General features: G+C 43.2%; 1 protein-coding gene across 2 annotated transcripts; it reads left to right on the forward strand.

The window, feature by feature from the left end:
• The first annotated feature begins 920 nt into the window (after positions 1-920).
• pjvk (pejvakin) lies at positions 921-10,843 on the forward strand. 2 transcript variants are annotated; one of them, XM_060918102.1, is made up of 6 exons: positions 921-1,134; positions 3,274-3,469; positions 3,716-3,857; positions 3,941-4,058; positions 4,684-4,827; positions 10,545-10,843. In XM_060918102.1, exons 1-6 carry the CDS (start codon positions 924-926, stop codon positions 10,841-10,843), a joined length of 1,110 nt encoding a protein of 369 aa, XP_060774085.1. In that variant the 5' UTR covers positions 921-923. The 2 variants fall into 2 exon arrangements, with proteins under 2 accessions (XP_060774085.1, XP_060774084.1); XM_060918101.1 differs by lacking the exon at positions 4,684-4,827 and having other exon boundaries at positions 924-1,134.
• The last annotated feature ends 2,488 nt before the right edge of the window (positions 10,844-13,331 follow it).

Genomic DNA, 13,331 nt, shown 5'->3' on the forward strand with positions numbered 1-13,331 from the left:
AGTCAGCTGGGATAGGCTCCAGCTTGCCTGCGACCCTGTAGAAGGATAAAGCGGCTAGAGATAATGAGATGAGAATGAGACAGTTGGACTGTTTGTCGTATGCAACATAAGCACGCACCGGCAACTTTAATAGGAACTTCTTGTTGTTGTTGTTGATTCTAAGATTCTTGTTCTTGGCTGCAGGACTGGAACCCAGTGTGGATTTCTGTTTCCTGTTGCATGCTGAGATGCTTTTCTGCTCACCACGGTTGTAAAGAGTGATTATATGAGGTGCTATATCCTTCCTGACAAAAAAAACCAAAAAACCTCGAACCAATCTGTCCATTTTCCTCTGACCTCTCTTATCAACAAGGCGTTTGTTTCCACCCACAGAACTGTTGCTCACTCAACTCAGTGTTTTTTGTTTTTCGCACCATTCTGTGTAAACTCTAGACTCACACTTTGAGATCACAGTTTTTCCCATTCTGATGTTTGAACACTGTGAACGTTAACCGAAGCTCTTGATTTGTATCTGCGTGATCTGATGCTTTGTGCTGCTGTCGAGGGATCGGCTGATTAGAGAACTGCATAAAATAAAACAGCAGGTGGATGTATAGGTGTTCCTAATAAAGTAGCCTGTGAGTGTAAACGTAATAAACTTGCCGCATTAAGAAATTTAATGTAGGTGAAATGCTTTGATGCAACCTAAAGCTGGCCAAGCGAGACAGGGAAGAACACCACGCTTATCAGCTTTCTTTGGCCTATTCATTATTTATCACTTGTGCCGTGGCACGTTCTCTTTCTCTTTCTCCTCTCCTCTCATTCAGCCTTCTGGAAGCAAACATGCTGCACGTATTGATACCATCGACACCATCTAACACTGTCAAAGTTGCAGAGGGACTAATGTTGCTTTGACTCAACGTGTCGAGTCATGAGTTTCTGCAATGTTCGCAGCAGCCACTAAGAACTTTGTGAAGCAGGTGGGGGACACCGGGCGCCTGATTCCCGTCCCGAGCCTCAGCGAGGCCGACCGATATCAGCCTCTCAGCCTGGTGACCAGGAAAAGGAGGAGGCATTTCTGGAAGAAGAACAAATATGGCTCGACACCATTCTCACTCAAGGACATACTCGTGGGAGAAAAGGAGATCACTGCGGGTAAGAGTTCTGACGAACCGAAATGGTGTTCTGATTCTATCTGGTGTCTTTCTAGTCTTCTGAGGAGAGACAGTGTTGCACGTATCATGTGATAAAGTTGGGTTTTATGCTACAATCAATGCAAATACTGAAATCTGACACTATAATGACCAATAAGAGCAAGTATGTATTAACAACAACAACAAGTCACTTTCTGATTAGGCCTAAGCACAGGAGGTGCATGGCCTCCAATGTCCACCAGAGGGCGCTACACTGAGGCGCAAAGCCCTATTGTTTTGTTTTCCTAAGGATTATTCTCATCTCATCTCATCTCATTATCTGTAGCCGCTTTATCCTGTTCTACAGGGTCGCAGGCAAGCTGGAGCCTATCCCAGCTGACTACGGGCGAAAGGCAGGGTACACCCTGGACAAGTCGCCAGGTCATCACAGGGCTGACACATAGACACAGACAACCATTCACACTCACATTCACACCTACGGTCAATTTAGAGTCACCAGTTAACCTAACCTGCATGCCTTTGGACTGTGGGGGAAACCGGAGCACCTGGAGGAAACCCACGCGGACACGGGGAGAACATGCAAACTCCGTACAGAAAGGCCCTCGCCGGCCACGGGGCTCGAACCCGGACCTTCTTGCTGTGAGGCGACAGCACTAACCACTACACCACCGTGCCGCCCCTAAGGATTATTATTATTATTATTATTATTATTATTATTTAAGACTTGGCCATTTTTGAGATGGTTCCCATTGGTGAAAACTCATGAAATTTTGTACACACATCACTCCTGACCACCGCTACTCAGGGATAGAGGCTTGGCCCCGGGTGTGTCTGGGGAACTCCATAGCACCCCCATGTCATTGAGACTTTTGCCCGGTATATAGTTTGACCTATCCGTGTCAAATTTGGTAGGTGTGTGAGGTGCCCCAAGAGGAACAAAATTGTTACGTACATTGCAATAGACGGGCGACATGGTGGTGTAGTGATTAGTGCTGTTGCCTCACAGCAAGAAGGTCCGGGTTCGAGCCCCATGGCCGGCGAGGGCTTTTCTGTGCGGAGTTTGCATGTTCTCCACGTGGGTTTCCTCCGGGTGCTCTGGTTTCCCCCACAGTCCAAAGACATGCAGGTTAGGTTAACTGGTGACTCCAAGTTGTCTGTGTCAGCCCTGTGATGACCTGGTGATTTGTCCAGGGTGTAATGAGATAAGATGAGACATTGTATTAGACATACTCAACAGGAAGTGAGTTATTTTTGGGTTTTGTGCATTTTGACACATCTTACATTTTGATGTTCTTCTCCGAGGCAGTTTGTTGGATTCATGCCAAATTTGATATACTGGAGGTGCTCAGGTCCTTCATTACTGCTTACGGCTATATACTGATGGTGTACTGATGGTTTATTACGTTGTTTTCTTACTTATAGGCCACCTTAAAATACATTAGTACTTTAAAAACCAAAACAACAGCAAAACCAAAAACGCACACGCACACAAAACCTCAAAACACGACAACAAAAAAACAATAAAAAATCATTTTCTGATTTTACATTAACGTTGTGGGCGGCACGGTGGTGTAGTGGTTAGCGCCGTCGCCTCACAGCAAGAAGGTCCAGGTTTGAGCCCCGTGGCCGGCGAGGGCCTTTCTGTACGGAGTTTGCATGTTCTCCCCGTGTCCGCATGGGTTTCCTCCGGGTGCTCCGGTTTCCCCCACAGTCCAAAGACATGCAAGTTAGGTTAACTGGTGACTCTAAATTGACCGTAGGTGTGAATGTGAGTGTGAATGGTTGTGTGTCAGCCCTGTGATGACCTGGCGACTTGTCCAGGGTGTACCCCGCCTTTCGCCCGTAGTCAGCTGGGATAGGCTCCAGCTCGCCTGCGACCCTGTAGAAGGATAAAGCAGCTACAGATAATGAGATGAGATGAGACATTAATGTTGCATAGTTAGTTAATGTCACATTATTGGTGCAAACGCAACATACTTTTGGTTTTGCTGTGGTTCCAGACCTGCTGTTATGTTTTTCGTTTTGTTCATGCGTTTTTACATTCGCACATCATTACAACATAACATGAGACGCAAACAGATCTGAAGCGTGAAGCATTTGTCATAAGAGATGTGTAACCTGAGCGGTTTCTCGATATTAGGAGTGTCCTCTTACCAGCTTCTCAACTATGAAGACAAGTCAGACGTGTCTCTAAATGGGCGTCTGGGCAACCATCTGATTCACGAAGTGGGCGTCAACATCAGCGGTTCAGACTCCGTGGCGGTCAAAGCGTCCTTTGGGGTTGTGACTAAACATGAGGTGGAGGTTCCGACCTTACTACGGGAGCTGAACTCAAGGTAGTGGATGCGACAATGACTTCTGACTTTTTATTGTGGAATTATGAGAATGTTTTTTGGAGATACAGATGAGTTAATATATTAAATGCTAATACTGTGTATGCACAGCCAAAATTTATTGCATTACATCAATAATGTATTAAATGTGTTTTAAAGGAGGGGTGTGTATCTTTGGCACTCAACTCTCTGTCCATTGGCAAGTTGATTTTCTGTTATCTACTGTATTTCCTGATGTCTTCTGTCCAGGAAAGTCGATTTGGATCACTGTCTGATCCGTCAGTCTAAGGACAGCGGACGGACCGTATTGTGCGTCGTCATGGAGAGTATTCGCACCACGCGACAGTGTTCTCTCACCGTCCACGCTGGCATGCATGGGGCTACCATGCGGGTAAACACGTGCACACAATCAGAAACGTGTGTATGAACATATGGTGTCATGTAAAGCTACGCACACATCTCTCTCTCTTATAGTTTCAGATAGATGACATCCATAATCCCAGAGGCCGTGACAAAGCCATTGTAATTCCCGCCCACACCACCATAGCCTTCAGTATATTTGACCTTTATGTGCGTCTTGATGGACGTCTCGGTAAGTTCATGGATGTCTCGGAAGACTTTTTATCAGTTTATACTTACATGTGAAAGTTTGTACAGTTATCGCTTATTATATTATAGTTGCTATAAACAGTCTTTCCTTCACAACTATGAAGGAAAATGGGAGCAAAAATCTTGATATCGCATGCTCTCAGTGGAAGAACGTGGACTAAAAGGATGATAATTTTCAATATTTATCTCTTCCAACTGGGCGGCACGGTGGTGTAGTGGTTAGCGCTGTCGCCTCACAGCAAGAAGGTCCGGGTTCGAGCCCCGTGGCCGGCGAGGGCCTTTCTGTGCGGAGTTTGCATGTTCTCCCCGTGTCCGCGTGGGTTTCCTCCGGGTGCTCCGGTTTCCCCCACAGTCCAAAGACATGCAGGTTAGGTTAACTGGTGACTCTAAATTGAGCGTAGGTGTGAATGTGAGTGTGAATGGTTGTCTGTGTCTATGTGTCAGCCCTGTGATGACCTGGCGACTTGTCCAGGGTGTACCCCACCTTTCGCCCGTAGTCAGCTGGGATAGGCTCCAGCTTGCCTGCGACCCTGTAGAAGGATAAAGCGGCTAGAGATAATGAGATGAGATGAGATCTCTTCCAACTTGCCTTTCCTCTGTTTGAACAGATATCTGTGTAGCACCGGAGTCAGTTGGAGGCTTTGAGAGAGAACAGATGCGCGAGCAGCTCGGAGGATTCATCGGCAGGTTTTCAGTCGGCAGGCTGCGAAGGTTCTTCTCGGGAATCATTTATGGGAACCCCTTCAGAGCAGGTAATGTGATGTGTCCTTTTACAACGAATGACAGACGATATGATCCTGCTCACATCATATAGTACGCCGTGTTAAAGTATTCACAACCTGGAAATTAAATGGGATCATAATCCTTAATTGGGATTATAGCATACGTATGGAATGATTCTGGATAAAAATACTCTGTAATTCTGAAGTGGAAGGAAAAATCAATATTGTAAAAGTTGTGATTGTATAAGTATCCATCCGTCCTGCTACGATACCGAGTCATATGATCTCAATATTAATGCACCTGTTCCTGGAAGACCCCAGAGCATCATGCAAAGTTCTGAAGAAGTGTCTTAAACTTTGAACATCCTGCAAAACACCAATAAATCCGTTGTTAAAAAAGGGAAGGAATGTGGCCCAGTTACGACTTTGCCAACAGGAGTCCGTCCAGCAAAAATCAGTGACTGGGTAAAGAGGGGATTAGTCAGAAAAGCAACCAAGAGGTCAAGGGTAACCCTTAACATGATACTACCATCACCATACTTTACTATGGGGATGTTATTGTCAAGGTGGTGAGTAGTGTTGGGTTTCTACCAGGGCTTTGTGTCAAGGCCAAAATGCAAAACGTTACATTTTTTGTCTGATCAGACCAAAGAACTTTTTCCCACAACCTTTTTCCTGAGTGTCTTTTGGCAAATTCCAAACAGGATTTCATGTGGCTCGTCAAATAGCAACACTTTTCCATATTTCTATATCTTATATGGACACAAGTGTTTGATGCCTCGGTCACAACCAGCCGTACGTGCTCCTACGGCCGGTCTACGTGCAAAAAATGAAAGAAACGCAAGGAGGACGCGCATGTGACGTGCTGATTTTCGAGCCATAGACTGGCCGCAGAGGTTCTTTGTCATGTCAAACAAACTCTACGGGCGCTTACGGTTTTTTAAGGTTGCAAGACAAACTTACGGCCAACGTACGTCTTTCTCCACGAACAAAAAAAAACGCAGCGATTTGGGAAACGCCAAAAATTGCACGGCCAAAAAATTGTACGTCCGGTTGTGACCTAGGCTTTACTGGGAAAAGTGAAGTCAGCTTGGTGTACGGATTAGCCTGGGGAAGCTAGCAGGCCAAACACACACACACAGAATGCCAGTGACCCCGTATGACGGTGTATTGGTGCCATTGTAGGTAAGAGAAAGTACAGAGGGATAATATTCTTAGAGAAAAGCTCAATTTCCCAGCTTAAAGTCGTAAATTTACAAGAAAAAAACCTCTGAGACAACAAATCACGGTTTCCCAGCTGCAGTGCATTCTGAGAAATGTAGTCAGAAAGCTCTTTGTGTTTTTATTCTTTTATCTTATACAGACGCAAGTGTTTTACTGGGAAATGCATCACTCGCCACTTGTATTTTCTATTCGAGCTTCATTCGGGACATGGAGAACCAAAACCGTGACATAAATCTCTATATAATCGCTCGTGAGGAAATCGATGATAAGTTTTGTTTTGATAAATTTGGGTACTTTTTGTTTGTGAATGTGTCGATATAATAAAAAGAAAATCACATGATGGCTTGAAGAACGTCATGAAGTTTATCCTCTCATTGAAAAACTCACATTTTCCATATGAAATACATTGCGGATCTGAGTGATATACAGTTAGGTCCATAAATATTTGGACAGAGACAACGTTTTTCTAATTTTGGTTCTGTACATTACCACAATGAATTTTGAACAAAACAATTCAGATGCAGTTGAAGTTCAGACTTTCAGCTTTAATTCAGTGGGTTGAACAAAATGATTGCATAAAACTGTGAGGAACTAAAGCATTTTTAAACACAATCCCTTCATTTCAGGGGCTCAAAAGTAATTGGACAAATTAAATAATTGTAAATAAAATGTTCATTTCTAATACTTGGTTGAAAACCCTTTGTTGGCAATGACTGCCTGAAGTCTTGAACTCATGGACATCACCAGACGCTGTGTTTCCTCCTTTTTAATGCTCTGCCAGGCCTTTACTGCACCGGTTTTCAGTTGCTGTTTGTTTGTGGGCCTTTCTGTCTGAAGTTTAGTCTTTAACAAGTGAAATGCTGCTCAACTGGGTTGAGAGCAGGTGACTGACTTGGCCATTCAAGAATATTCCACTTCTTTGCTTAATAAACTCCTGGGTTGCTTTGGCTTTATGTTTTGGGTCATTGTCCATCTGTATTATGAAACGCCGACCAATCAGTTTGGCTGCATTTGGCTGGATTTGAGCACACAGTATGTCTCTGAATACCTCAGAATTCATCCGGCTGCTTCTGTCCTGTGTCACATCATCAATAAACACCAGTGACCCAGTGCCACTGGCAGCCATGCATGCCCAAGCCATCACACTGCCTCCACCATGTTTTAGAGATGATGTGATATGCTTTGGATCATGAGCTGTACCACGCCTTCACCATACTTTTTTCTTTCCATCATTCTGGTAGAGGTTGATCTTGGTTTCATCTGTCCAAAGAATGTTCTTCCAGAACTGTGCTGGCTTTTTAAGACGTTTTTTAGCAAAGTCCAATCTAGCCTTTTTTATTCTTGAGGTTTATGAGTGGCTTGCACCGTGCAGTGAACCCTCTGTATTTACTTTCATGCAGTCTTCTCTTTATGGTAGATTTGGATATTGATACGCCTACCTCCTGGAGAGTGTTGTTCACTTGGTTGGTTGTTGTGAAGGGGTTTCTCTTCACCATGGAAATTATTCTGCGATCATCCACCACTGTTGTCTTCTGTGGGCATCCAGGTCTTTTTGCATTGATGAGTTCACCAGTGCTTTCTTTCTTTCTTTCTCAGGATGTACCAAACTGTAGATTTTGCCACTCCTAATATTGTAGCAATTTCTCGGATGGGTTTTTTCTGTTTTCGCAGCTTAAGGATGGCTTATTTCACCTGCATGGAGAGCTCCTTTGACTGCATGTTTTCTTCACAGCAAAATCTTCCAAATGCAAGCACCACACCTCAAATCAACTCCAGGCCTTTTATCTGCTTAATTAAGAATGACATAACGAAGGAATTGCCCGCACCTGCCCATGAAATAGCCTTCGAGTCAATTGTCCAATTACTTTTGGTCCCTTTAAAAACAGGGTGGCACATGTTAAGGAGCTGAAACTCCTAAACCCTTCATCCAATTTTAATGTGGATATCCTCAAATGAAAGCTGAAAGTCTGGACTTTATGTCCATGTCCATTATATAACAAACACTTGAATATGTTTCAGTAAACAGGTAAAAAAACAAAATTTGTGTCAGTGTCCAAATATATATGGACCTAACTGTATTTAAATAATATTGGTTGGCGTTGAATGGTATATCAGATATATTCCATTCAGCTCGCATGATACTGAACGAGTCAAAGATGAGTCGCTGAATGGAATATATCTGATAGACCACAAAAAGGCAGCCAATATTATTATTATTATTATTATTATTATTATTATACATACACATTCCTTTCAGGTGTTCAACGCATTTTTTTCTTTCAGAATTCTCTCAAAATTTTCCATATTTTTTTAAATGAAGCAAACCTGGCGGCCATGTTTGTTTACAAATTGTCCCAGTCGTTCGCTAGCGTGGAAGTTTTACTTCTCTGATGTGTGACATGTTGTCTTGACAACCATGCAATATCGTAAACCATATTCAATGCTCATTCTCCATTGGGTAGAGAGACGTAATACACGTAGGATAAGCGATATGCTAACAATATTGCATGCTGTCAAGCCAAATGAGTGAAACCTGCTAAAAGGAAATACAACACGTGCTTTTATTCCATGGAAAAAGTGTCGTGTGTATAATAATTCCTAATATTTCACTCTGATATCACTCCCAGTGTTTTCCCACTGCATTGTCAAAATGGTGAGCCAGTTCAAAATTAAAATTCTTTTAATCAACTTGCATATTTTATTTCTGTGGATGTGTCCGTATCATACAGTGGGGAAAAAAAGTATTTAGTCAGCCACCAATTGTGCAAGTTCTCCCACTTAAAAAGATGAGAGGCGCCTGTAATTTTCATCATAGGTACACTTCAACTATGAGAGACAGAATGGGGGGAAAGAATCCAGGAAATCACATTGTAGGATTTTTAATGAATTAATTGGTAAATTCCTCAGTAAAATAAGTATTTGGTCACCTACAAACAAGCAAGATTTCTGGCTCTCACAGACCTGTAACAACTTCTTTAAGAGGCTCCTCTGTCCTCCACTCGTTATCTGTATTAATGGCACCTGTTTGAACTCGTTATCAGTATAAAAGACACCTGTCCACAACCTCAAACAGTCACACTCCAAACTCCACTATGGCCAAGACCAAAGAGCTGTCAAAGGACACCAGAAACAAAATTGTAGACCTGCACCAGGCTGGGAAGACTGAATCTGCAATAGGTAAGCAGCTTGGTGTGAAGAAATCAACTGTGGGAGCAATTATTAGAAAATGGAAGACATACAAGACCACTGATAATCTCCCTCGATCTGGGGCTCCACGCAAGATCTCACCCCGTGGGGTCAAAATGATCACAAGAACGGTGAGCAAAAATCCCAGAACCACACGGGGGGACCTAGTGAATGACCTGCAGAGAGCTGGGACCAAAGTAACAAAGGCTACCATCAGTAACACACTACGCCGCCAGGGACTCAAATCCTGCAGTGCCAGACGTCTCCCCCTGCTTAAGCCAGTACATGTCCAGGCCCGTCTGAAGTTTGCTAGAGAGCATTTGGATGATCCAGAAGAGGATTGGGAGAATGTCATATGGTCAGATGAAACCAAAATAGAACTTTTTGGTAAAAACTCAACTTGTCGTGTTTGGAGGAGAAAGAATGCTGAGTTGCATCCAAAGAACACCATACCTACTGTGAAGCATGGGGGTGGAAACATCATGCTTTGGGGCTGTTTTTCTGCAAAGGGACCAGGACGACTGATCCGTGTAAAGGAAAGAATGAATGGGGCCATGTATCGTGAGATTTTGAGTGAAAACCTCCTTCCATCAGCAAGGGCATTGAAGATGAAACATGGCTGGGTCTTTCAGCATGACAATGATCCCAAACACACCGCCCGGGCAATGAAGGAGTGGCTTCATAAGAAGCATTTCAAGGTCCTGGAGTGGCCTAGCCAGTCTCCAGATCTCAACCCCATAGAAGATCTTTGGAGGGAGTTGAAAGTCCGTGTTGCCCAGCGACAGCCCCAAAACATCACTGCTCTAGAGGAGATCTGCATGGAGGAATGGGCCAAAATACCAGCAACAGTGTGTGAAAACCTTGTGAAGACTTACAGAAAACGTTTGACCTCTGTCATTGCCAACAAAGGGTATATAACAAAGTATTGAGATGAACTTTTGTTATTGACCAAATACTTATTTTCCACCATAATTTGCAAATAAATTCTTTAAAAATCAGACAATGTGATTTTCTGGATTTTTTTTCTCATTCTGTCTCTCATAGTTGAAGTGTACCTATGATGAAAATTACAGGCCTCGCTCATCTTTTTAAGTGGGAGAACTTGCACAATTGGTGACTGACGAAATACTTTTTTGCCCCACTGTATAATATAAAGAACATTACACAGTGGTGAGAAGATATGAAGTTTATCTTCTCGTGTTCACCACTTGAAGATAAACTTCATATCTTCGCGCAGCCGTGTAATAGCCTATATATAATCTTTAAAATAATTGCTAATTAGCGTTGAGCAAAGTAGAACAAGTTTCACGATGGGTCATTTTCCTTCCCCGTCACAGACGACAGAACGTTCGAGGAGCTCACGCACTCAGACCTGTACATGGATGACGTGGCGGATTACTACGAGAAAGCGGCCAGCATGACCGACCTGTCCACATCGTACCTGCGTGAGGACAAGCACACTCGCGTCAACCTGCTCAACCATAACATCCCCAAAGGCCTGTGTGCTCTCTGCAGCAAGTCCCACCAGCGCAGAGAGACCGTCTACGGCTGCCTCGAGTGCTCCTCTGGTGGGCAGAAGTATGTGCGCCTACACGCCGTGCCGTGCTTCGACCTGTGGCACAAAAGTTTACGGTGAGGATTCCGCCTCCTGAAGAATTACAGACTGTTGATGATTATATTTAGAAGAGCTCTGGGATTAGGACCGCACCAGGCATTTTCCATGTGCGTCTTCAGTTCAATTCGATTTAACAAGTTTTCCAGATCCCTCGTGAACAAACCAGAGGTGACACAGGTGGCAAGAAGAAACTTCCTGGAGAGGAACGCGACTAAAATGGAATCCATTGTCTTCTGGGTGACACCAGATAGTGGGATTATAAATCATTACTAAATAATATACAGGTGTAGCACAGGAAAGACATGCGGTAGGCTACTAGTTACAGCTTGTACAGTAGACGTCAGCCTGTTCAACACGACCTCACATAACTGCCATTTATAATCTGCTAATCATCTTCCACGATGAAGTAAAATTATGGTCTATCAGCACTTGCTACTCAAACGACGATGCTCATCATATTGTTTACACACACACACGTCCAGATCTTTCTCAGATATTGTATGCAGGACAGTAGATCATCTTACACTCCCATGAGCACCAGCTGCTGATGTCTCCATCTCTCTCACACACGGGTGTGTGAATAATTAAGACATGGTGATAAATTAACCAGTGGATGGTGTGGGGGCAAGGCAGGATGTGGGCAGTCTTATTTCATTTCAGGTGAGAACCGGGTTGTTTTCGTTTCCATTCCAAATTCAAGGCAGGTTTAGCAGTGAAAACCTAACCAGAGGGAACGGTTACTAAAGTGAGCTTCAGAGACCAGGTACCGACATCAAGCAGAACTTTCCAGAACCAACATGGTGTCTGTGGGTCCGCAATTTGTCTAGAGCTGTTTTAATCAAATCGCTGGGGTGTAATATAGGAATGAACCACTTTAGTGACCACATCCTGATGAAGCTCGTTGATTATTTTCCTACAACAGCATAACACCAAGTATTTTATTTCTTACTTTTTACTCTCTCCCAGTGTGTGTGTGGGTTGAAGCCTGAAATTATTTTTACTGTACATTCAGGGGAGTTTGTCGTGTATTGTCAATTTTTTTAAAGATTAAATCATAAACATACAGTTGACTTGAGTTAAAAAAAAAAGCTTTACTTATTTATACCACACAAAAAGTCCTTATATGAAGTCTGTCCAAGAAAATGGCTGCTTCTACCATCACCCGCTTAACAGACTTGATGGCTCCACCTGGTGGTGAAATATTGTCAGTGCATATAATATACAGTGCAAAAGTTTGCACACCCAAAAGGTTTCTAGATAGAAAAAAAAAAGTTTGAAAAGAAAAGAATCAGTAACCCTTGAGCATACTGCTTTTTCAATAAACACAGGACACTTCAATCACCTGATGTATGCAGACGATTTGGTGATTCTGTGTCCATGCAGTGCTGGGTTTCAACAGCTGTTGAGAATGTGCTCTCAGTATGGCTATGACTTCGATATTAAATACAACCCCGATTCCAAAAAAGTTGGGACAAAGTACAAATTGTAAATAAAAACGGAATGCAATAATTTACAAATCTCAAAAACTGATATTATATTCACAATAGAACATAGACAACATATCAAATGTCGAAAGTGAGACATTTTGAAATTTCATGCCAAATATTGGCTCATTTGAAATTTCATGACAGCAACACATCTCAAAAAAGTTGGGACGGGGGCAATAAGAGGCTGGAAAAGTTAAAGGTACAAAAAAGGAACCGCTGGAGGACCAAATTGCAACTCATTAGGTCAATCGGCAATAGGTCATTAACATGACTGGGTATAAAAAGAGCATCTTGGAGTGGCAGCGGCTCTCAGAAGTAAAGATGGGAAGAGGATCACCAATCCCCCTAATTCTGCGCCGACAAATAGTGGAGCAATATCAGAAAGGAGTTCGACAGTGTAAAATTGCAAAGAGTTTGAACATATCATCTACAGTGCATAATATCATCAAAAGATTCAGAGAATCTGGAAGAATCTCTGTGCGTAAGGGTCAAGGCCGGAAAACCATACTGGGTGCCCGTGATCTTCGGGCCCTTAGACGGCACTGCATCACATACAGGCATGCTTCTGTATTGGAAATCACAAAATGGGCTCAGGAATATTTCCAGAGAACATTATCTGTGAACACAATTCACCGTGCCATCCGCCATTGCCAGTTAAAACTCTATAGTTCAAAGAAGAAGCCGTATCTAAACATGATCCAGAAGTGCAGACGTCTTCTCTGGGCCAAGGCTCATTTAAAATGGACTGTGGCAAAGTGGAAAACTGTTCTGTGGTCAGACGAATCAAAATTTGAAGTTCTTTATGGAAATCAGGGATGCCGTGTCATTCGGACTAAAGAGGAGAAGGACGACTCAAGTTGTTATCAGCGCTCAGTTCAGAAGCCTGCATCTCTGATGGTATGGGGTTGCATTAGTGCGTGTGGCATGGGCAGCTTACACATCTGGAAAGACACCATCAATGCTGAAAGGTATATCCAGGTTCTAGAGCAACATATGCTCCCATCCAGACGACGTCTCTTTCA

Source organism: Neoarius graeffei, chromosome 4, assembly GCF_027579695.1.
Source record: "Neoarius graeffei isolate fNeoGra1 chromosome 4, fNeoGra1.pri, whole genome shotgun sequence".
Taxonomy (NCBI): domain Eukaryota; kingdom Metazoa; phylum Chordata; class Actinopteri; order Siluriformes; family Ariidae; genus Neoarius; species Neoarius graeffei.